Source organism: Sander lucioperca, chromosome 6 (genome assembly GCF_008315115.2).
Source record: "Sander lucioperca isolate FBNREF2018 chromosome 6, SLUC_FBN_1.2, whole genome shotgun sequence".
NCBI classification, from domain to species: Eukaryota; Metazoa; Chordata; class Actinopteri; order Perciformes; family Percidae; genus Sander; species Sander lucioperca.
This window is the reverse complement of record NC_050178.1, coordinates 34,606,426-34,632,152: the sequence shown is the minus strand read 5'-3', so window position 1 is coordinate 34,632,152 and position 25,727 is coordinate 34,606,426. Positions and strand designations below refer to the sequence as shown.

The 25,727-nt window shown below is 42.0% G+C and overlaps 1 protein-coding gene across 5 annotated transcripts in view; it reads right to left on the bottom strand.

The window, feature by feature from the left end:
- The window catches only part of LOC116034163 (plexin-A1), a 218,965-nt gene that overhangs the window by 78,344 nt on the left and 114,894 nt on the right, over window positions 1–25,727 (bottom strand). For all 5 annotated transcript variants that reach the window (XM_031276740.2, XM_031276718.2, XM_031276723.2 and 2 more), the window contains 5 exons: window positions 17,177–17,277; window positions 14,166–14,289; window positions 13,513–13,666; window positions 12,325–12,424; window positions 5,626–5,740 (listed from right to left, as the gene is read on the bottom strand). In XM_031276740.2, the coding sequence (XP_031132600.1) occupies window positions 5,626–5,740; window positions 12,325–12,424; window positions 13,513–13,666; window positions 14,166–14,289; window positions 17,177–17,277 (594 nt within the window). The remainder of the gene's footprint in view (window positions 1–5,625; window positions 5,741–12,324; window positions 12,425–13,512; window positions 13,667–14,165; window positions 14,290–17,176; window positions 17,278–25,727) is intronic.

Here is a 25,727-nt window from a genome sequence, read left to right as displayed (position 1 = left end):
CACACACACACACACACACACACACACACACACGCTAAAGCAGTATATAGACAAACACAAGCATATATCCGTGCACGCAGCGCGGCCCCTCAAGCGGCCTTGACCTACAATCTCTGGAGTGTGTGTGTGTGTGTGTGTGTGTGTGTGTGTGTGTATGTGTGCGTATTCTGCTCAGTGTCTGCTCAGTACCAGCCAGGGTAAACACAGTGTGCCAGAATGTCACAGACCGGGGCCTTCACACCTCCATCACAAATAACCCTTTCAGCCATGGAGGGAGAGGAAGGGAGGGAGAGAGAGAGAGAGAGAGAGAGAGAGAGAGAGAGAGAGAGAGAGTGTGTGTGTGTGTGTGTGTGTGTGTGAGAGTGTGTGTGTGAATGTGAGTGTGGGAGAGAAAGGAAGAGTAAGCATGTGTTTCTGTGACTATTTAAGAATTTGTGGGTAGGCTGTATGCTGTGCTGTAAGTGTATGTGTATGTGCTTGGTTAAGGGTGTGAGAGAAAGACAGCGCTTGAGAAAATGTATTCATGCGTATTGTTATGCTTTGCTCCGAGTGTAGCCTATATCGAGCTTCACTTATTAATTCAGCGTCTAGGGACAATGTGTCATACACTTACATTACATTTGAGTAATTGGCAACAGACAGTGGAGCTTGAGTGTGAATACATGAGTGTGTCTACCAGCACAACTGCAGTGATGCTTTGATACACATACATGCTTATCTGTACTGTGTGCCTGAAGGTTATATGGATGTTAAAGTGTATAAAAAAAAAAAGAATGGTTCACCATTATTTGCTTTTTGCCAAAAGTTAGATGAGAGAATTGATACCAATCTCATTTCTGTTTGGTAAATATGAAGCTACAGCAAGCAACTAGTTAGCTTAGCACAAATAACAGGAGGAAACAGCTAGCCTGGGTCTGTTCAAAGGCAACACAATCCACCTACGAGCACATCTGAAGCTCACTAATTACCACGTTCTATCCCTAACTCTCAGCAAGAAAACGAATAAGCGTATTTCCCAAAACGTCAAACTATTGCTTTAAAAGTGTTAATTCACACAACTACACAAGTAGGAGAAAGGAGGAGGAAGACGGTGGAAGAGCGAGAAGGGAATTAGTGGGAGGGTGACATTGTTTAACTCATCGTGCAACCATGCAGAGAGGGGACAGAAGGACGACGAGGAGTGGAAGGTGTTGAATTTATAAAAGAGTGAAAAATTCATCACTGGAGGCACACATTCCACGGCACACAGACATGGAGGACACTGATGAGGAAGCTACTATGACTGAATAGATGTACAGAAATAGAATACATTTAAAATAAAGTTCAGGACAGCAAAATGTTTATAACGGCTACATCCTGACAAAAAGGGGTATTTAAACATAAATGCAAATCAATATTTTGTACGGGATGCCCATCATTTTCCTCAGTCTGGATCTAACCCAAAATAAACAATACCAGCAGTGTTTAAAAAGTAAGTGAGAAAAAAAAATCTGTCGTATGTAAAGTTAAAACTCATAATGACAAATAAAAGAAGTGGAGCAAAGAAAGAGCGAGAAATTAAATTGGGAAATGGCAAAATGTGACAACCAGAAAGTTTAGGGGAAAAAAGAAAAAAAGGTCTGAGCCCACAAATCTCAATCAAGTTAACCGCTGCCTTGATTACTCGAGTGAGACTAAGCCTTGCTTTGCAGCAAAACAAACACGTAAGCATGTCTTAACATAGCTGAGCCCAACCACCCTGAACCTTGCCTGGCACTCATCAAGGCTTTGGCTCAGAATAGCACTTTCTCTTTAGGGTTATGGAAATAGAAAAAAGGAGAGCAGGAGAAGCAGAATGAAGTGGAGAAAAGTGGAGGAAGAAATGGCAATCAGGTTCCTTAATTTAAAAAAAGGCAAAAAAAAATACGATATGAACAAAGGAATAACACAGCATGGAGACATGCCTTCCTTCTTTCACTCTAGCCCAGGGGTCTTCAACTTTTTTTAAGCCAAGGAACCCTTAACTGAAAGAGAGACGGAGCAGGGACCCCCTACTACATATATTGTATCAAATGAAGTTGCATATTAAACAGGGCCTACAATAAGGTCTAGGGCGGCCTAAAGCCTTTATACCTTTTTTGCATGGAATATTAAGCTATTGAAATAGCCTTACAATTGTTGGCATGATTTTGTAAATCATGTTTTAATGTTAAACATACATGTAGCACAATGAATGCTTAGGATGAACTGTATCTGTGAATGGCCTTAGTGCCTACCTTACATATGGGCCAGTAAGCAGTGGGGATTTATATTTGCTAATAATATGTTGGATTCATGTTAAGACTTTTTAATTTTTGAAAAAAACTTTCAAAAATTAACAATAATTTGGAGGCCTCCCTGCACTGACTCCGAGGACCCCCTAGGGGCCCTGGACCCCCTGTTGAAGATCCCTGCTCTAACCTTCCTCTCTCTCTCCAGCTTTTTTTGTAACTCTTACTCCTCTCCTGCAATTTTCCGCCCGGTCGCTTCTTAATTCAAAAATTTGTTTGTTGTGCCATTGGAGGCATTGTTGATTCATGCATATTTGATTTGGAAATGTCACTCATTATATTTACTTCCTCCCCGCTTACTCTGTCTATCCATTTCTTTTTCTTTCTTTCTTCCCTATCTTGACACAGTCTGTTCACTAAAACAAACAACACTTTTACTCCTTGGTTGGCGTATTTAATATTTTTTTTGTTGGATCTCTTATTTCTTGAACTTATTTTTATTTTATTTTTTACCTGACAATCACAAAAAAAATGTATCCCATACAATGTACTTTGGTCAAACAAATTACAGATGGACAAGACAGTGCTGGTTGTGCGAGAGGGAGAACATAACAAAGCGGGGGGGATCCTTGTCGACAACACACCAATCCACTGGGTTGCCATGGAAACACAAGATTCAGATACTGTTGGAGACGAAAGTGAAACACTTGAAGAGGAAAAGAATTTAAGGATGGAGAGGAGAAAATGATTGATGTTCAACTGTCAAATGTTTATTATAACCACAATGAGGACACTGATGTTTTTTTTTAGTGAGCTACAACTATTCATTTTCAAGGTTTTAGCATTTTTGTAATGCTTGTAAAGAAATGGAAGAATAAATAGTGGAGCAAGGGGAGAGAGAGGGTGGATCATGTTGGTATAAGAAAGTGAATTGCAGACATTCAAAGTTCAGCTGTTAACCTTGGTCTTAGTCCCTTATAAGAACTTGGACATTTGAACAGCTGGTCCTATATTTTCTCTTCCCTCTGTCTACTCGATACAACACCACTCAGACCGCACAGAGTCAGACGTGAGGAGCAGCCACCTCTCAACCCTGTGTGAAAACTTCTATTTGGCCTTTGATCACAGTCTGAAGATGTGTCCTATTTAATCCTGTCGACTGTGTTCTTCTGCGGGAGGGAGCAGCAAAGGTCTGAGTGAAATGTCTGCTATCAGGAGAGCTGATTGCACTCTTATGTTAAACACCGCTATTTGTCTTCAGAGTTGAGCTACAGCACAGCAAAAAGAATCGTTTAAGGTCTAAATTAAAAGTGCAAGCATATGTGCACACATACATCCCTGATAGCATGGCAACCATTCTGACTCTACCAGTGAAGTGTTAAGGAAGAGAGGCACATTTGTGTCCTCTTTCTCCATTCTTTGACTCTAATCCACACACAAGGTGAAGAAAAAGAAGGATGAGGAAAAAATGGGGTGAATGAGCATCAAAGTAGTGAGGGATGGGGTGGAGAGAGAGAGATGGGAGAGGGGAAGAATAAGTCTAGCCTACAGGAAGAGCTGTACTTGTTGATGCATTGAGAGCAAAACGAATGGATATGGCAGCTAGCAGAAGGATGATGAATGACTGTGTATGTGTATGTGTATGTGCATGTGCGTGCGTGTGTCTGCATGTCACAGTTTTACACTTTTGTGCATGACACAAAGTATAGTAGTTGTGTATCTATGGTGTGTCTATGGCATGTGTGCATGTGTGTGTGACAGTGCAGATGATGGATCCTCTTGTGGAGCATGTGGTTGGTGGTTTCAGGGCCAGACGAGGTGACACGAGAGGTCTCTCTGTCCACATGCCAATGTCAGCCGGCCTGTCTGTCCCTTCCTTCTTCCTGCTGCCTCTCTCACTCTTCCACTCTCTCAATCTCTTTATCTCCCTCTCCATCCATTTGTCTCCCTCCCTTTGTCATGCTGTTTCTTTGTTCTTGCTCAAAACATACTGCACCAAAAATATCTTTTTACATTAGCCCTGAATAGATAGAGCACGGTGTTGCAGGAGATTTTCCAAATAATTACATCTAAATGCCTCAAACACTGTAATTAATTAGCATGTGGAGAGAGACAGACCTTACTTTAATACATGTCACACTTTAACTGATATTCAAAAGCCATTCTCTCCTGTCGTTCACCTATATTACTACACAGTTTATATGTTTACTTGCACATCCTGTTTCCCTTCCTTTCCTGTTTATCCATCCGTTGCCCCTCTGGCCTCTCTCAGCTCAGAGTGTGCTAGCCAGCGCTCTCCCCATGTCTTGCAGATGGGCGCACTAATCCGCTAACATTAGCTCCGTGAGGCGTGAAGGCTGGGCCTGTGTGTTGTTTTGGATGGGCACAGTTTAGCATGCTAGTGTTTGGGATTCTAAACAGCTCCAGTTGAGAGAAGAGATAAAGAGGAAAGTAATTGGATAAAGGTTGACCAATTAATAAAGGCTGGTGATTCAGGCCAGCCAACAAGGGCGGCTTTAATCTGCATGGAGATAACGGGGAGAGTCAGACCACAAACACAAGGAGATAGGGTGGGATTGTGTGTATGTGTGTGCATTTGTGCATTTATGTGTGTGAGGCATCAATCAGATACAGAACAGGCATGACTGTCAGTCATTTGGGAGTGCAGTGGATTTACATCCATAAATCCATTGAGAAGATATGCATTTGAATGCATTTTTCTGTGCCTCTTAATATATGCGAGACTGTGTTTGGCGAGTATAACAGAGTGAAAGAAAAGAGAAAAGCACAATGAAAACATAGAATGACTGTGTGTCCATCACTAATAACCTCGTATACACTCCAGCAGTTGACAAACACTTGTTATGCCTTGCATGTCGCCCGCTGTAGCCGCCACTCGGCACGACTGATATTAGCTTTTATGCTAATGCAGCATTTGGCTATGTAAGAACAAGGCAGTATTTCCATAGACAGTCATTCATCCCGGCCTGCTTATGGCCTTATGGGCCAGGACAGAATTATTGCTGAACAGTACACAAGCTGTTGTCACTGTGCCAAGAGCCTCTATTACAGATACAGACAGCAGACACACACAGCAGGGTGATGTGAGAAAACCCTGAGGCGAAAGCCACAGAATGTGCAAGGGTAAAGGTGTACAGTATGTGTAGCTGAGTGCAATTTGTGCCTATGTTGCTTTAATTTGCATTTGCATGTAAGAGAAAAGAACCAAGCTTTTTTTTTTTATTACATTCATTAAGACTTTAAACAAATCTGGATGTCGAGGTGGAATACACATACAATTGCACCAGGGCTATAAAAAAAAATGACAGTTGTCAAAATGAAAGCAATATGGACAAAACTGCAGCGTGACTCTTACCTCAGAGACGTTGACACGTCCCTCCTGGAAAGAGCAGTCATTGGCGTTCTGGGTGCACATGTGGCGGTACTTGCACCAGTGGCATGGGAACGAGCCGTTTACACAGGAGAGGCAGCTAAAACAGAGGGAGACGAGAGGAGACGGTTAGGGAGTTGGCAGGGTCACCCTTTTTTCTGACTTGAGTCTAAATTATTTATCATACTGCATCAACGCTTTATTTGACAAAGCATGATGGCAAAAAATGAGACAGAACGAGGTGGTCTCATGTTGTAAAATTTAAGTGTGGCAAAAAAAGAATGACTGACTTTGAACTAGTAATATCTAATACTTTATGTGTTAAACAAACTAATGAACTGGTTAGAAGAGGTCATTTTATTTTGTTAAATCGCCTCCATGTCAACTCCTCCCTAGGTAAGTGCACTGAAATAAGGAATGTAGCTGTTTTTCTAGAGCCAGTTTAGGGGCATATAGAGTTGACTTATTTTGGGATGTTTGTGTAAGTGCCTTTCACGCTCATTCCTCATCTACTTTGTCAACAGCTTCTTCACAGTACAATAGAGTGTTTATAGTACATATCATAAAGAGTATTAGAAAGATTAAAAAGAAGGGGCCTGAAAATAAAAGGTGAAAGTAGTATTGGGGAAAATGGTACTGACTGTGATATAACACAGGATATACTAAAATATAAATACCTATTGAACTGTGTTCTTTGTTTTTTAAATCTTTACACTTAATTGATTCTCAGACTTCCTTCCTTTCAGTCTCATGTCTATTTATCATCCAATGTTAAATTTGGACTTTTTCCCACCCTGTCTGGAATCATCTTTTCTTCCCCTCACCTTTCCTCCCCTCATTTCCATCATATCTATCAACTGTCTTAACCTCTTTCTCCCCTTCACTTCTGTCATTCATCACTCCCCACTTGCTTGTAACTAGAGATGGTCCGATACCATTTTTTGCTTCTCGATACCGATTCCGATACCTGAACTTGCGTATCGGCCGTCATATATTTGATTTGATATTTGATATATTTTATACACAGCTGTATACTACTATCCCTGTATGGATGTGATATGATTTATATCATTGTTGTCAGTCTGGCTCAGGTTAAACTCTTTGTGAAACCTGAACAAACACAAACAATGAATGCCACAGAACTTTCTTTTATTATGCAGTTTGACAGTCAGTTATAACGGAAAAAGAACATAAATAAACTACTTTAACATAGATTTTCTTTAGGGCTTTATTATGTGGTATCGGATCGGTGCATAAACTCCAGTACTTCCCGATACCGATACCAGCGTTTTAGGCAGTATCGGAGACGATACAGATACCAGTATCGGTATCGGAACATCTCTACTTGTAACTGTCCATCGCTTGCTGCTTCTGCTTCTATATGTTCAATGATCTTCCTCACAATTGGCCTACTCTCTGCCTGCATTTCCCCTCTTATCCCTCCTTCTATACCTCTGATGTATCATTCTCTCCATCCATTCAGCCCTGAGCTATTCTATTCTGTCCCTCCGTCTCTGCTTCTCTCGCGCTCTATCCATCCCTTTCATTCGCTGCCTTCTCATTTTAAAAAGCTCTCCCCCTGTTCTTTGTCTAAAGCTCTCTTTCATCCGTGGGGCTAAGAGCGCTCCACCATTTTAAATTCACCTGCTTTAGCTGAGGCGAGGTGCAGATAGACAGGCTGAAAGAGAAAGATGGGAGAAAGAAGAAGAGAGGGAAAGAGAGGGGGAGAGATCAAAAGCAGGTGGATTTCCCTGAGAGAGGTTCAGACGCCAGGTATCGTGGGAGAGAGAGAGGGGAGAAAATAGGAAAGGGGGGCTGTAGCCCAAGGGGCTCTGTGTGGGAGTCTCATGGGAGAGGTGTGTGTGCGTGTGCGTGTACGTGTACGTGTGCGTGTGCGTGTGCGTGTACGTGTACGTGTGCGTGTGCGTCCACATCTAAGGGGACCCATGGAGGAGAGCCAGACAGGTCCAAGTATGCAGTTTATCAACACAGCTTCATGTTATTGGTCCTTTCTCAGCCCTAGAGAGATACTATGCTACTTGGTATCTCATTTATGTGTGCAGCATTATCTAATGTAACCATTATGAGCTTACAAATAAAATTGTTTCATTTTATTACAAAGCGTACTGTAGTTCAGTGTCAGAATTTCTTCGGTGACTCATTTAGCTACTATGATTTGTGTGAGCATATGGTTTATTTGAAATATAATGAAACACTACATGTAATGCAGTCAAGGTAAGCAAGTCTGGGTTCATAACAATAAAAGAGTGAGTAGAGGTGCTTAACATACAGGCTGATTTTTATTCAACTGCATCTGCCAGGTGTGAATTTGCGTGTGTGTGTCTGAACCGCTATGAGCGCACTCCAGACAAGCTCTCAAGTGTGTTTTAACCCTGTGTAAAATGCCAACAGCCCTTCCTCTCATCCGCATGAAAAATTTGTGCTTTAACTCTTGAGCTCTGAGATGGAGCCCATATACGATTCCATCAAACCCTGACGTGGATTCATTTGGATCAATTAGGGCCGCTCATTTATCAGGTGCGCGCTTTAAGTGATCGTTTCCAGCCCAGACCCCTCCTTTAGAGCAAGATCAGAGGCTGGAGCTTAATTCAATCCCACTGCCGCTTTAATTGACAAATTTAGCATTGTGCTGAGAGAAGCTGTCCATTTAGAATGAGGGATGTGCGGCTAAGGAAATAACAGGCCTCTTAATACCACACGAGAGCAAATAGGAGATTTGTCAATGTTGCCAATAAATGGAGGGAACGCGATTAGACAACGCTAGGTTAAGTTAGCATACAGTGCATGGACTCAGATAGCAGAACTGCGGGCTTTAGCTCAATGTTTCGTCCCAAGTAAGTTATTAAGACACAGTACAAGGGGTTTTAATACTGAACAAAAGAGCAGACAAGACAAATGAACACGTGGCGAGTTAGCCAAGCTCATTGTGTAGCTTGATGGTGTTTGTTAGCTCTGCAACAATCACTGTTTTGAATGTCAAAGAGTTTTTTTTTTTTTTTTTTTTTTTTTTGGTTGGGGGCCCACCAATGGATCAGTGCTCATCAAAATACAGTACAACACCAACTTAACACAGCAGGTAACAGAAGCCAAGCAGCGAGCAGTACAATGTATAGTTAGTAGTTCACACCCAAACACCCTTCGACACATCTGTCGCTAAGCCCTGATTATTATCATTTTTATCTGTACTTTCATCTTTTACTCATGTCAAATCAACCTTGTTAGTGTACCAGTGACTTTGAAATAACGAGCAAAATATCAGCAGGTAACCACTGCCAACTTTCTGTGACTTTTATTCTAATGCCCTTTGAAATAAAAGACGGTGCCATTATGTGTGGCACCCAAGGCTAGCAGTAGGCCCTGTCAGACAACCCCCTACTGCTCACTCTTTGGTCCCCCAAAGTAACCAGGGCCCCCTGTCACGAGCTGCCTGAGGATCTCAAAACCTCTTTTATAGCCTGGGTGCAGACCCTTTTAAGGAAAAGCCCACCCAGGGCCATTTGGGGACGTTCGATAATTCTTCTTCTCTTGTCCAGGGGTGGGCTCCCTTTTTCAGACCCCCTGGTACCGCCTTATTTCTCCTTCCTGTCACTCGCTATCGGCGTTAGCCACTCAGAGGCTTTGAGTGGCTGTAGACACGCTCCCCGTATGGCCACGCTCATCATGCTAATTTAATCCGTTCATATTCAGATGCTAATCGAGCTGTGCTAGCTTGAGCAGTAGTGCTTTTTCAGGGCCCGACACAATGGGTTATGATTTCCTCTTCTCTCCTCTCCCCGGTCAGTTTGGAGTGCTAAATACAATCCGCTCCTCCTAGTGAGGTGAGTTTGACACTCCTGCACTTGGCAAAATGAGTTATTTGTTGGCTATTTATTTCCAAAGAGTGTAAGTAAATTATTTAATGGTCCTCTCGATGGTATATCCCATTATTACTGGATCCCAAAACAAATTAAATCAAAACAAACTAAATTTGAGGGAGTTAAGAAAACACAGAGGGACTAGTATTAATGCACATAATTGTATTAATGCATTTCTGAATGTTTAGTTTACAGAAAAAGAATGTGATCTGAATGTGCCTATCAATTGCGGCAATATTTGGAAAAAACTAAAACAAATGAATTCTAAAATTCTTTTAAATCTTTCCAACTGCACTTGTTTTCTCTATTTTACCTTGGATCCACAGATTCTTTTTCATTCTTTTCTATCAAAGAAAACTGTACTCTCTCTGTCTATGACATTTGATGCCCTTATTCTCCCAATTACTCTAATACTGATATACTAATAATACTAATAATTACTAATAAGAGCCACAACAAATCACAACAAATCACACAACAAATGACCCAGTCACTGCCAGTGCCACATTAACCATAGCGAGAAAAGGTGCTTCATATGGCTTTAAACAGACATTTAAATCCCAATTCATTGCCAGGCTTCGTCCCTATCTCTAATAAATGGGGGGCTGTGGAATGGGAATAAGTGTATGGAAATATTTAATTAAGAAGCAATCATGGCCGTGGGTGATTTTCTATTTCAATCTCGCTAACCCTTAAACTGAAACAGTGGGAATTCTAATTAGATTAATACCACTATGCAAATGTATGGCATTTTTGAAAAGGCAAGGCCCACGACGTAATCAGTTGAGTAAATAAGCAGGAGGGGTGTGTTTTTTGGGATGGGGGTTGGGTGCCAATATGAAAGTGTAAACTATTAAGAAACATGATGGGGCAATCCAATGCCGGGCTCATTCCTTGCCTTCCAAAAAATAGCGTTAATCATACCAGCATACACAGTACTGTATTAGACTGCAAAAACAGATGCGTGGGAATTCATGGAGGCACAGCTGATGAATATTGTTTCCGTTTCGGAAATGTGTTTCTGCATGTTTTGAGAATGTCTGCAAGTGCCTGCAGTTTTTTGAGTTTAAAGCCCATTAGAGGGAAAACTTGGCTCTGTAAAGAATGACCAAGCATCCTCGAAACAGGGCCTTGCATGTGACTGTGCGGGCCTGAAGTCATTACGCCAACGACATTACCAGTCTGATCTCATCAGACGCCACACACTGACGTCCGGGGGGCACAGCGGGTATGTGGGCCGGAGTGCCAGCTCTAAATGGGATTCTTATCCCAGCATCTCTCGTCGCCATCAGAGTCTCTGCCGAAGATGCAACGCGCCATATCTGTAACTTCATTAAACGTGTCCATTACATCACTGGGAGGCTGTATTAGATCAGCCCAGGGAGCGGATTTAATCAGAGTTCATTGGGGTAATATCTTCAAATGGCCGAATCTCTTGTCTGCGTCACTTCTGATATATTTCCTACACTTGGAGTGTGAGATCATTGCCATATTATAATCTTTAATGTGACATTACAATTTAATAAAGCCATTAAGAGCCTGTTTCTTTTTTTAACTAGTTGTTTTCTATTTTAACATGAAGCAATTTGAGCTCACAGTATTTACATCTGACGCAAGACAAACCCTAGGCAGTAAAAGGCGTTGGGAGTTAGAGCAAACATCACAGGGTCCTTATGGGACATCATTTAACTGGGAGTTGACATTGTAAACCACCACACCCTTAACCAGCGGAGCTAATCATTGTTGTTGTGGTAGGGGATTTTCTTTATGAGGGCAGGGAGACGGAGGTAGCTGGGTTAAAGGTCACAGTAACGGATTAGGTGTCCAAGACATTTAGGGCTTCAATGGGCTGTAAGTGACAGAGCGGGGGAGAGGTGTGTCTGTGCATGTCTATGTGTATGTGCGTGTGTGTTTGAGGACAATCCTCGAAGGAGGCTCATCTAACATCCAGAGGGGAAGCCAGGATAGAGCCCTGCGGTACCCCAGGGGCCTTCAAGCCATCTGCTGCCCCTAGGCTAATACCCCAGCAGACGCTTCAGCCTCCCCTGGATCAGCCGGGGATGGACAGGAGGGAGGGTATCATGGGGGGTGGGGTGGAGGAGTTGGAGGATTCTTTTACCCCGGCAGGGTGCATCAGGCTCGTGGTAGGACTGACCTAGGGGTGTGGCTCGATGGGTGGTGGAGATTTTCAGCAGAAGGTGGATTAGGAGAGGCAGTGAACTGCGATTGGGCAGATAGCTGAGGGCATCTGGAGTGTGAAGGAGACTATCTCATCGGAAAAAAGGCACAAGACTTTATTGACCATATTACAGTACTATTTGACTTTGTCTTTCTTGTGTAAATAAGAATAAGACTGGTATCTGAGTGCTCAAAAAAGCTGAAAGTAATTGTTTTAACAAGTGGGGAAGAGGCATACAAGTGTCTGTGATTGGGAGGCATTACGGCAGACCATCGCATAATGAATTAATCATTGAAGTATCATTAGTGTGTGTCGTGGGTTATGATAATAAGACTAGAATTACCATCTCATATCCCAATCGTTTCTCATATACGGCATGTTCGATTTTTCACTCCAATGGTAACGCAAGCCTCCTGTGGAGGTCGGAGGGGGGGTGGGGTATTTGTGTGTGTGTGTGTGTGTGTGTGTGTCTAACTGTATCTCTCATGGAGAGTAACATGAGACAGCCCATGGGGAGACAGGACAGAGAGACCATCTCTTTAAACAACAAGAGGGAAAAGACAAAAACAAGACAACAATAAAAACCAAATGACTATCAAATGTACCCAGAAATATTCAATCATAACTTACGACTGATGGACACTGCAGTTGTAGAAGACAAAGTCGACACTGGCAAACTTCTTGCCCGTCTCCTTGGACTTCAGATAGAGCTTCACCACCCGCTTGTCACCTGCACCAAACATATACATGAAAATAAATGTATTTAGAATATTACTATTCTCTAAATCTTTAAAGTTTTAGAGAAAATATAACCAAAAACCTGAAACACCACACCTAACAACTTTATTTATTCACAGGGAATAAATGTGACAAATGGACTGTATATTAAAACTATTTATTCATCGACACAATGTCACACCTTAAATTTGAATTCCACTTGTGTGACCTCAACAGATAACACGCACACACAAAGAAACACTGTAGCTTAGCAACACACCGCTCATGTCACACCCACAGTAGGGTGGCATTAAAAATAGCTGCACCAATCAGTGTTTGGATGCCAGGGCTGATGAGAACTCATAATGGGGCATAATGGGCTCAGTTGAAGAACTACTGAGATGTCGCTTTGAGGAAACTTAGAGCACACTATCTGACATGTTTTCAGTGCTTTGACTATGGATACCAAACAAGTTTTTATCGTTTGTGGCTTGACAGAATTGGACATGAAACAGGTGCATAATCTCTGCACAAAAAAAAAGATATTTTTAAATATACCGATAAACCACACTGAAGTCACTGCTTTGAAAAGAAGCTAGGAGCATAACCAGTGTCGTTTAGATAGAAAAAAAAAATAATAAAATGAAACTGACAACAGTGCGTAATGCATGATAATGGGAATTCAAAAACAGTTGTATTTTCAGTAGATTAATGTAGAACTGTGTTTGGGGCTTTGGAAGGGAATAGGTGAGTGTTATTGGTGGTGACACTGTATTCTGAATATAGACACACACTAAACAACTCGTTTGGTAACATTAAAATTCTGTTCTAGCTTTCTCCAATTACACAAAGAGCCTCTTATGAGGATACACAGCCCATGGTGATGAACATACAGGATGTACAGTGCTACAGATAGGCACAGGGGAGAGGGAAAAGGAAGATGGCATAAAGAGGAAAAAGTGTCAAATGGAATATGGAGTACTAATCACCGTAAGTACCATAAAAAGCCAAAACCAAAACTCCCCATATCCACACCCTGCTACCACCCAGTGACCTCACTACCCCGATGACTTCATCACCCTGCGCCCTTCCTGTCCCGACCTTTGTTCCTTGTGATGGGGATGATCTCCCGGATGGAGGGAGACAGGCAGAAGATGTGTCCACCCTGGATCTGTCCCTCCGTCTCCACGTAGTCCTCGAAGGAGCAGTTGACCCCTGCTGACAGATCAGGCACGTTACGAGCCTGGAGGACCAGCTAGAGAGCGAGAACGAGAGGGACAATCAGTACAAGATCAATGAAAGGACATGGTGTACATGGATTGTTATAAGATATGACATGAGGGTTAATGGGTGTTGGAGAGGGGGTGGGGGGGTTGGGTGGGCGGATTAAAGCATGGGTATGAGTAAATGTGACAGCAGCAGGAATAAAGGGGGTGAGTGCTTGTGTGTGTATACATGTGTGAGTCAGTATGAGCGGCTATTACAGCAAGGTTATTGTGTTCGTGTTAATGTGCAGAGAGAAAGTGAGGCAAACTGTAATCAGTCAAACTTATGTGGTTACTTTGAGGAGCTGCTGACAGAATGAGAGCTCTCACATGCACACACACACACACACGCACACACAAACACACACGCGCGCGCTTACAGATTTCCATGACATCAATGTCAAGAGTTCCTAGTTAAATCTACATGTAGATGTTGTTTTATTGTTTAAATGGTAAAACTGTGTAATTCCCACTACAATTAAGACATACCTGAACTTCAGACATGGTGACAGAGATATTTCTTGGCTGAACAGTGAGCTCCACACACTGTCTCTGGTCGGAGGTAAACCTCTGGGGCTCTCCGGCTCGTTCACACCGGTCCTTGCGTGAACAACTAGGGAGCGGCAGCAAAAGTGGAGGAGAAAGAAAGGACAGAGGGAAAGAAAAGGAGGAAGGGGGAAAATTAGAAGACGGATAAGAAGAGAGGTTAGGACAGAATGAAGGAAAGAACAAAAGATGAGGGGAGGAGAGAAGAGACAGAGAATATGAGCGACTGTTAAGCTAATATGACAATCATATTAAGATGACAAACATGCACAGCCATCACCGTCACACAGAAATGGGAGCAATAACGGAAGACAAATAGGCTAATAGCTTCCCCCAGCCATTACTGTAGGTCTTTACATCATTACCTTATTGGCCCCGACATTTGTGCAAGAAACGCTTAGCTATTTGAACATCCAGTCCCCCTCATCTTTTCAGTTTACAGCCCCACCCAAGTCAAACTTCTCATGAGATATACAAGCAATCGTTAAGTTTCCCTGAACCGTAAAAATGATACAATTCCTACCAGCCGCATATCAATGGGGTCAGCAATTTCCCCCGCTTATTACGAGCCAACTGATCGTGCTAAAATTCAGCAGACACCCCTGTATTGTGGCAGTTTTACTATTAGCTATTCATAATGCATTAGCTATCACTTCACCTTCGCGCTAACAACAACTGGTCCCGGTGGTGAGAGGAAAGTGCTGATGTGGCATTTGGCGAGGCCTTAACAATAAGAAGGAGGCAACAAAAATGCTAACTGCCTCCTCTGAGCAGCAGCACCCCCCATTCCCTTTTTAGTTAGCCTTCACTCAAGCTCAGCAAGAAAAAGCTGTCGCCAACCACTCCCCCGGGAGTCACTAACTCTCACACACACACACACACACAAAAAGGTATGTACACGTTTTCTCATTATGGACCTCTTTTCCTTCTCTGGTGTGTGACTATGTGAATTTGTTTGAATAAAGTGTGCTCAATTCCACTGTTGATTAAAACTGTGTGTGTGTATACATGTGAGTCAGTATGCGCTAAAAGCTAAAAGCACCTGAGGGCTGAAACAAGGCTTATCAATAATTTGTCTATTAATACCAATTTGGCTGCAAGGGCCTCGGCCAGATTTGACAACACTATCAGGTAAGAAATGAGCTGTATTCAAGACACAAGGTCAAAATGTGCCCCAAACGGAAGGATATCACTGGATCACCATTATGAAATGAAAAAATGGAGAAACACAGGTGGTGTGTGTGTGTGTGTGTGTGTGTGTGTGTGTGTGTGTGTGTGTGTGTGTGTGTACAGTACGTGTGTGTGCCTTGTGCCTTGAGGAAAGACAGGTTGGTGATATGTTTTGTAAGTTTAATTAACGCACAGTAAGATGGCATTATGCCAAATGCTTGAGGTGTTCCAACTGTGGTTTAACATCCTGTCACCTTTCAATAACATGGAACTGTTCTCAGACTCTCCTGTGTGCATACAAACACACACCCTCAAATCAAAGGGAGGAAATAGAGAGATTATGTAATCTCTCAAATACAAAGTTACTATGTATCACTACACTTGTGACAGTGATTAGATTTATTTTCTAAACATAACTACAAACCTCCACAATTTAATCCTAAACAGTCTTACTGAGTCTTTATTCTTAAAGCAAACATAAGACCTAGTCCACAAACCAAACACTAACACTAGAAGTGACTAATCATTAATCTGTTGCCAAAAAGTTCCTACATAAGTATTAAAAAGTACACTTGTAGTGAGACAAGTTCAACACACAGACACACAGACACACACACAAAAACAAGCTAAATACCACTAAGATAAATGGGAGTGTCAGTGATGCGGGCTGCCAAGCTGTGTTGTTATTTATGTGCTATTAACAGGTTTAGCCGGTTGACAGACTTCAAAAGGATAAATGTATCTCTACTGACAGGGAGCTTTCAAGTTTTAGAAGTTAGATGTCTTCTATGAATCATACTTATGTGACTAATTAAAAGGTGTTAGAGGCATTTTACTGAAGTTATAACAAGGAGTTTAAAATAGTTCCTGAGGGGCAACACAGGCCACATTCAAAGCAACAACTGGCTGCCTTCTTTTCTACTGTGTGCTGTGTTTAGGTTCTCCATACATTTCATGTATATGGTCAACACTTTATGAGGTAAAAAGAAAGAGTCAACCGTTTAAAAGGAATAGCAGTTAATTTAACAGTACATCAACAATCACATTTTAACGCAGCTCAGGAAGCGGAGGGGGCTAAGACACTTTAGTGTTCAAGATTTCAGTACAACTGAATTTCAGAAAACGGTAGTTCTGAATATCATGGTCTCTCTAAGATTCAGCATGTTAAGTCTTAACAAGGCATAATTAAATGTACAACCTAGTTACACTGAAAAAGTCTCAAATGAAAGTAACTACAGACATCTTCACGGTTGTAGACACCCACAAAAAGCCCCAAGGCCAGACCACACATTTGTCCACAGTCTCCATTCTCTACAAAAGCTCTCAAAGGGAAAATGCACAGATGAGTGGTGATTGTGCCAGTTATTGTTTTTCAAAACTTGTGACATTTATTTCTGTCCTACATTTAAAAAAAACTCTGTTAACATGGAATATATATATAAAAAAAAAACTGAGAACTAAACTGATACCTAATTCAGTGTCAATAGAGTAGATCTGATCATCTGATCATCAGTTTGAGTCTTGATACTTTTTTCAGTAGATAATAACTTGAAAATAACCCCTGGACAACCTAGATTCTATTTTAGAGTGAATTTTCCCTTGGAGTGTCTGGGGTGACAAAAGGCTCCTGAGCTAAATGTGTAACCATTCATGTGGGTGCTTTCACTCCAACATGATCAACTGACACACATCTAAACACTTCCTTCACAATGATCTACTATACAATGCAATGGAAGGGTACCTGGGTAAATGAATGTGTGCATGAGTGTGTGTGTGCTACTTACACATTGTGGAGGACACACCATCCACAGTGAGGGTCTCTGGAGCCCAAACACTCCCCACAAGTGGTGTACTGCTCACAGCTTTCCACTGGAACTCTCACCACCTAGGGGAAGAGAGGTAAGGGGGAGGAGAGAGAAAGAGAGAGAGAGAGAGAGAGAGAGAGAGAGAGAGAGAGAGAGAGAGAGAGAAATAATTACTATCCTTGTTGTAATCAAACTTGTAAAATGAGCATAATATTCAGCTGGATGGAGATGAGCATTTGACAGCTTATCAGACTGATTCAATTCAACAGTCAGAGTGTGTGTTTGTGTCTGTGTGTGTGTTGCTGAGATTGAAAGAGAGCTAGTCTGTGAGAAGTGTATGTATATTTGTGCATGCGTGTGTTCCGGTGAGCGATTCCAGTCCAGCGGTGTGTGACAGCCTCCAGTGAAGCGTGTACAGGAGAGGCTTCACAATGCATGCTGGGACACCTGACAGGTGGTCGTGGTAACAGTGCTGTGATTGACAGGTGACCTCAAAAACCAATGGGAGGCAGAGGAGCAGAAGGACAGAACCCCAGTGTGTGTGTGTGTGTGTGTGTGTGTGTGTGTGTGTGTGTGTGTGTGTGTGTGTGTGTGCGTGTGTGTGTGTGGTCATGTGGACATGTGAGAGAGAGAGAGAGAGAGAGAGAGAGAGAGAGAGAGAGAGAGGGAGGATTAAAGTACAGAGCCTGTGCAACAAGGCTACATATGTTGCCTTGTGCTTACGTTAGCCCTCACTCCTGCTAAAGGTGATGACAGATGGTTCACAACATATCCCCAATGGGTCTGAAAGTGTGTGTGTATTTCCAGATATTCGCGAGAGATGTGAGTGTGTTTAACTGTGTGACAGACAGATTGCTAGCATATGCGTAGAATGCTAGTGTGCGACAAAGTAGGCATGTGTGTTTGCGCGCCTGTGTGTGCACATGTGGTGAAAGTGTCAGCGCCACATTTAACTTTTCTTCACCAACAGGCCCCAAGTTGATGAGTTACTTGATCTCCCTGTGTGTGTGTGTGTGTGTGTGTGTGTGTGTGTGTGTGTGTGTATCAAATTGCCACAGCAGGCTAGTTTTAAATCATGCAGCAGAGAGTGAGCCAGCTGATCAGTAAGTAACAGCATTCAACAACCCTACCCTTAGGTACCACTATTATAGCGTGGACCCCGTCCAAGTGGTATGTGGGGACTAGGGGTGCACGATATTGAAAAAATGTGATATTGCGATATCGATAATGAATATTGCGATATCGATATTAATTTCGATATTTTTAAACATATGTAAAATTACCAAAGTTATGGGAAAACGCATCAAAATAGATTTATAACAAATAAAACAAGTTTTCTTACAACACAAGGTTTATTTCAACTGACAGTCATATTGGACTGGTCCAACATGTGTCTACAGAACAGGACATGTTTTACTGCTTGGACAATATAAAAAAATTAAATAAAGAGCATGTCTATAGAACAGGACATGTTGTACTGGTTGTATATACACGACTACAGTATAAAAAACAATGCAATGCACATCTGTTGGCTTAAAACCAAAGTATTTCCAAGCTACCGAGGAGGAGGCATTACCCTACAGTCACATTAGCTACAAGAGACAGCTACCATTCATTTTCAATGGGAGTGGCCGTTTGGGCACGAGCGACTGCCAATCAGAGTGAAGGCAGCGTGAGGGCAGCGTGACGTATGTCAGTGGCTCAAGTCGAAGAAAATAATTCAAGATGGCGGACAACGCTTCAGGACATGGTATTTATGTATATATCTGATATGTTTGGCATTTAATCTCATATATTGTGTTACTTTTATCGAGAAATAAATACTTTTAAATCCAAAAACATCGTTCTTGTGACTTAACAATACCTCTGAAGTAACTTTTAAGACCAGAGCCAAGCAACCAAGTGATGTGTATTTTTCGAGAGGTACATCAAAGAGTATAGACGTAACAAGAGGAGAAACTCAATGGAACTGCAGCTCCGCCATCTTGGACTGAATGTAACACAACGTTCTATTGAGTTTCTCCTCTTGTTGCTTCTATACTCTTTGGGTACATGTTGGACAGGATGCAACGCAAACAAAATATCGCTTAATTATTGCGAGACTTTCGGTATAATATCGCGCAACGTGATATCGCAATAACGATATTGAGTCGATATATTGTGCACCCCTAGTGGGGACTAAAGCAGTGACTGGCCCAGTGGGGCCTGAGGGTAGGGATGGGAGGGGAGTGACAGAGAAATGTATGGAGGAATAAGAGAAAACATAAGTAAGAAAGAGAGCAGAGGCCTTAGGAGATAAAGCTGGTTAGCTGCAGGACGGAAACCAGGCAGACAAAGGAACGCAGCGCTGAAATATTAAACTGAGGCCGGGATTCCTCTGTGAGCTTTAAGTACAACACAGATATGAGATAGGTATGACACGGTGGAACTCATTTATGCTCTGACATATCTTGTATCAGACTGGCCTTGGGGCTTTTTGACATAGCAATACTGCTCAAGCAATGGGCAGACAGACAAAAACACTTGACACTGTGTGCCAACAATCCCCCTTTTTTTTCATTTCTATATTTCCTTTTCCCCACTATACATTTGGTTATTTCCATTACTATCTATGCTCCTTCTGCTACTTTATCTGCCCCACAATCCTTCTCTAAGCATACCATTCATTCATTCTATAGACTTCAGTACAGTAGCTTTCTAGCTGGCTAGCCGCCCAGAGAGAGAAAGACAGATGAAATGATGCAAACGAGCAATGGTGGGGACCCGAGGGGGAAGAGAAGGAGCTGGTCATCTACTGAAAGTGCTGGCTGGATGGATGAATAGAGGAAAAGAGAGGTGTAATGGAAGACACACACTGGGAGAATCGTTGAGGACATTGTGCTGAGTAGATGGGATATGGTGTCAGACGGCTGCTATGTGTCATTGTCAGAACGAGTGTGAGTCTAGTTTTCATCTGAAAGGAGAGCTGAAAGAAAGATGGAACAAGGGATTGGTGCGTCTTAGATAATATGAGGATGACAGAGGGGGGAAATGAGTGTGAATGAATGTGCAGATAATGGACAGGTGGACAGGATGTCTTTCAAATAGTTTATGATTTAACAAAAAAAGACAAAATGGAGAGAAGGAGCAAGAATGGCCTGTTCCTCAAAATCATCACGGACAGACCAATTCCTCTCTTCTCCATAAATCATCATGACTGTGATTAAGGACAATGGTCCACATAAATCATACTAACTCTATAGGTCCTTGGTGAGCTAGCATAACCTTATCACTACCCTGTGTAATGATAGATATATGGACTATTGTAACAATTGTTCCCGTACTATTAGTAGTAAAGACACTATGGGCATACAGCTGTTGATGTGGTAGGGGGCTATGATGGTTGTTTTTCCCAGTGGGGATATAAAATGCTTTACTGAAGCCGGGAATGCACTTGTATAACCGCATGTAGATTGAAAAAATGTGTGCCTGCATGTGTGTTGGGAATACTGCTTACCCACAGACCCACATATACACACTCCCTCGCTGTCTCCCTCCTTCTGTCTCTCTCGATGGCTCTTTTAATGAAAGCCAATTCCCGACAGTGTGCCACATTACTCCTTTAAATGACCTTATAAACCAAGGCCGCCATCTCCTCTCTCTTGCCATCTCCTTATTTACAATAGCATCCACCGCTGTAACTCAATTCTCCTTCCTCGCTCTCTCTTCCCGTGTTGTCAGCCCTCTACCCCGACCATATCGCAACGCCATGACATCTCCTTTCTGCTATAAACTTTCCACCTTTCCTCTCCAATCTGTTTTTACAGAGCGCTATCACCTGCCTTTAAACGTCCAGCTAACAGGCTTTGCGATGGTCACCCCCAAAACCCAAAGGACCTGTAAAGCTTTCAGCGCAGCTTTTCATTGATTGTTAAATCTTCAGACATAAAAGGATCAGCCTTGTTGCAGCTTCTTTCTTTTTTTTTAACATTCAAACACAGGGGGAGTCTATAGTAGAGGAGAAGAGGAGTGGGGCGTAGCGGAGATGTCTACCAGAAGACAGCCTCGTTTACGGGTTACACTGTCTGTGAGCCAAGGGAAGAGAAATCACAGTTTATTTTCAGTTATTTTTAGATTCTGCATGAGACTCTGCATCATAAATTAGCAACAGCCATGCCTCCTTGAACAACTACCACGGAACCTCTTGCGCTTAACAACACCTAATTTTGGCTGAATCATGCAGCTCAGCGACAAATAGTAGTGAAATTTGGTTTTACTGCGGAGTTCCCAAGAGTCAAAGTGTAGGATATCACTTTAAGGAAAGAGCGCACATACACAATCAGCTTTCCATAGATACATTTAAGAAAACTGTGTGCATTCGGGGTAAAAAGTCACATGTTCAGTTTGCAGAGAAAAATCTCAACTTCTGGCTCTTTTTATTGCTCCTCTCCTTCCACCCAAACCTTACTCTGTAATCTTAACTAGCTGTGGATGAGCAGAAAAAAAGTCCAATTTAAACTAAAAAATGTGATTTAACCAGTAGCTGACAGAATGAGCAGACAGCAAGGGGAGGAGGATGAGGAAGATGAGGAGAGATTATAACCTGTCATCATGCCTCCATCATTCCTCGCTGTAAACTGACATTAACCACACCTGCATTATTTGAACAACCGTCAATCATCTTCTTGTGGTCTAATCTGTGCTGGCAGTGAACACCCATGTACATGAAAAAAAAAATATATATATATATCTACCAGCACTGCCACTAAATGCCCCAGAACCACACTGAATATCACAGAGAAATGAAAATAAAAAGAGGGTTAGGGTGCAACTGTAGCTCAAAATGTGTTGTGGTTGTCATTACTAGGGATGTCACGAGTACCGGTACTTTGGTGCCAAAATTCAAAAACTGTGACAGTACTCATTTTTCAACAGTACCATAGGTATCGGGGGATGCAATCCTTCCACACCTGACTGGGGCAGTATATAAGCCTAACGTTACAAGTGTTCTAGTCTGCCGCTAAATGCTTTAGAAGAAGAAAAACGCTGACCAGCACAGAATAACGAGAGAAAAGCGCCTCACCTTCGTGCACACTGACGGCTTGACCGCAGTCAGCCTCTGGCTTTACCGTACATCTATAGCATCGGCTTTCACGACTTCACTTGGAGCTCCCAAACTGAATGTAAGCCTGTTTCTCTCTGCCGATGTCGGTCACAGCCTAACGTTAGCTCCGTTAGCTGACATTAGCTAACTTTAGCTCTTGTTTTAGCGGACCTCTACAGTATAATGTCAGTTAGAAAGTTGAAACAAAAATGACACTGAAAAAAAGAGTGATATTACACTGTCCCAAATCTCTCTCTCTCGCTCGCTCTCTCGCTCTCTCGCTCTCTCTCTCTCTCTCTCCCCCAAGTGTTATCCTTGTTGTCCTAAAATACACATTATAAAAGGAGGAGATGGGATTTAATTTTAGTTTTGTTGCTGTAAATGTTTGGTATCTTGACATCCGTAGTTGCCGCTATTGCCGTGTTTAATGTTCAAATGTTTAAATAAAAGGAATTAATGTTTAAGTATTATTGTTCTTTTTTTTCCTTTCTTTTTTTACACACCGTGGTATCGACTTTGGTACCAAGTATCGTGTACTTTTGGTGGTATCGGTACCCACTACTTGATTTTGGGTATTGTAACATCCCTAGTCATTACTGTGCAGTGAGAGTAATTCATGATGCCATCTTCTGCTTTGGCATCAGTGTGTCATTTCTACAATTGGTCATTAGAAATGGTAGTTCTACCCAGTAGTGGTCCGGCGATCCCTCAGGCGTAGTGCAGAAACGTGTCTCTCAACAGGGTGTCCATGTAAGTGAGCCAGTTCTCCCAGTGCTGGAATACCTGCTCAGGGGGTGCTGTATCAAAGGCTGGGTTAGCATGTGTGCATTGACTGGATTGTAAGGGGCTTAGGAGATCAATGACTGGCTAGGAACTCGAAGTGTTGACTGATTGGAGATAAGCAGCAAAGCAAACAAGACTCGGAGAGAGTCTGGCACCGAAAAGCAGGAGAGGTGCTGAAGGACGGGTGAAGAGAGGGAGGATGCGCAAAGGTTGTGTAGTAGGAGAAATGAAAAGTGAGGAAAAGCAATCACATCATTGTGTTCCATCGAAAAATCATCTGCTGTCATGTTCAATTTGCTGAATTGTGCCCTAATACTAAATCACTGTTACACTGCAGAGATGTTATTGACAGATCTGGCCATTGTGGTCAACTCAAATTGTTTGCTGCTGACCTGTTTTAGTGAATTAGGTCTTTATGTGTCACAGCAGAAGAAAATAGTGCCCACTGTGATAGCTGTAATCTCTTGCTTTTGCTTTCAAAACTCACTCCCTGCAGAATGTTCTGTCCTCCCTGCCTTTCTCAGCATCTTTATCTCTCTTATATTGTGTTTTGTCTGCCATTTCTCCCTTCCAATCAGCTCTCCTTCTCTTTCGCCTCTTTAATTTATCTTTTTATCCTCTTTCTTCTGCACTGGGCTCAATTATTCGTTTGCGCCATTGTTTTTCCTCTTCTGAAATACTGATCTCTTCTTCTATAGTCCATGCCGGTGAATACAAGAGGCTGATCAAACAGCTTATTGATTTGAGAACCAGTTTCATGAGTTCAAGGCCATTAAAGTTGACAATTCAAATTCCCTTCTACTTGGAGACTGCTATGACAACATATATACAGTACACACACACACACACACACACACACACACACACACACACACACACACAGGGTACACACCATAACACTGCATTGCAGCTGTAGTAGTGCTTTCTCAGTGTAGGTGTGTGTTTGCAAGCCCCTTAAAATTAATATAGAAGCACCTTCAAATAAATTGTAGTAAAACTTTTGAGAAGCATTCACCCAACCTCTAAAAAAAATATAACATGATAGATGTCCTTGTCCTTCATAATGTTGAATACTGATAATTGTGTATTAAGTGCTGAAGTAATACCACCTGCAAAAATACCTCAAGAAAAGGCAAAAGAATTTGTCACTTTTTCCTACAAAAGAAGAAAGAATTAAAAAAAGTTAGTATGAAACAACTGCAACAATTAGGACTGGCTACATAAATAAAGAGATAACCTAGAATGAGTGAAAAAAACAAACTTTGAGAAATAAATATGTGATCGCTCATCACACGGACATTCCCATTAACTCACTTAAAAAGAGCTAATAGCAAATTATAGGTCAATACACTTTCTCACTCTTTGTGTAGCAATTTGTCCATAATACTCTTGGCCCTCTTGAGAGAGAGAGACTGACAGAAAGAGAGAAGAGAGAGAAAGTGGAATTAGAGCGCAAAAGAGGAAAACTGAGACAGAGACAAAGGACGAGACGGAGATTGAAAAATGGTAGAAAACAAAGAATTGGAACAAAGACACTGTAGAGAAAGAGAGAGAGAGAGAGAGAAAGAGGTAAATGTGACCAGCTAAGGTACACAGGCCTAGGGGTCGTCTAATTAAGTGAGGATGGGAGAGGCCGGTGGTCTGGTAAATGACTCTGTCACTTTAGTAAATGGACTTGGTGAGGAGTGAGGAGCTACACAGCTGGCATTTCCATTAGCACTGCCAGGCGACCCACCACCATATACACATACAGAGAGAAACAGAGGAGAGAAAGCGGGGAAAAAAAGAGGACAAATGCTGCTTTTCTTTATTTGCTCTCACAGGAGTCGCTGTGTGGAAGTCATGGCTGGTAGGTGTTTCAATAGATAGGGATTGTTGAAAGCTGGCAAAGAACTGAGCAGAATAAACAAAATGTGTCCGATTGACTTTGTGGTAATATGTATGTTGTCGTTCAAAATTACTGCCAGGACGATTAACAGGAGCTTTTGAAATATTAAAATTGCAAATAAAAGAGAATTGGTTGAGACGAATCAATGTTTTTTCATCAATCAATTAAAAAATCAAATCAAAAATTATTTTTTGGGCATTTTAGGCCATTTATATCGGACAGCTGAAGACATGAAAGGGGAGAGAGAGGAGGAATGACATGCAGCAAAGGGCCGCAGGGCGGAGTCGAACCCGCGGCTGCTGCGTCAAGGAGTAAACCTTTATATATGGGCGCCTGCCGCCTGCTCTACAAGGTGAGCTACCCAGGCGCCCATCGATGTGCATTTTAACAAAGTTACATCAAAACATTGTAAAGATATGTGAAAACAGTCAGATCTGATCAATGTTTGTCATGTTTTTCTGTGCCGTCATCTGATGTTGTCATATGTCTTGATTGCACTAAAGGAAGAAAATACTTTATAAACTAAGACAGACAACCATGATTTCTGTAAGAGACAGATACTTGACTTGGGCGTTATGATTATTTTTAGTCAACTAATCAATAAGGCAGAACATTAAAGGGGTAAGTGCAGCAACCTAGTATTGCAGATTGTTCAAAGGTGATGCAGCAGAGGAAGAGATGTCCTGACTCTCTTTAGTCCCTATTATGGATCAAACTTTAAACATGCTGGATCCTACATTTCCCATAACGCAACTAAACAGCATCTTTCATTAGAC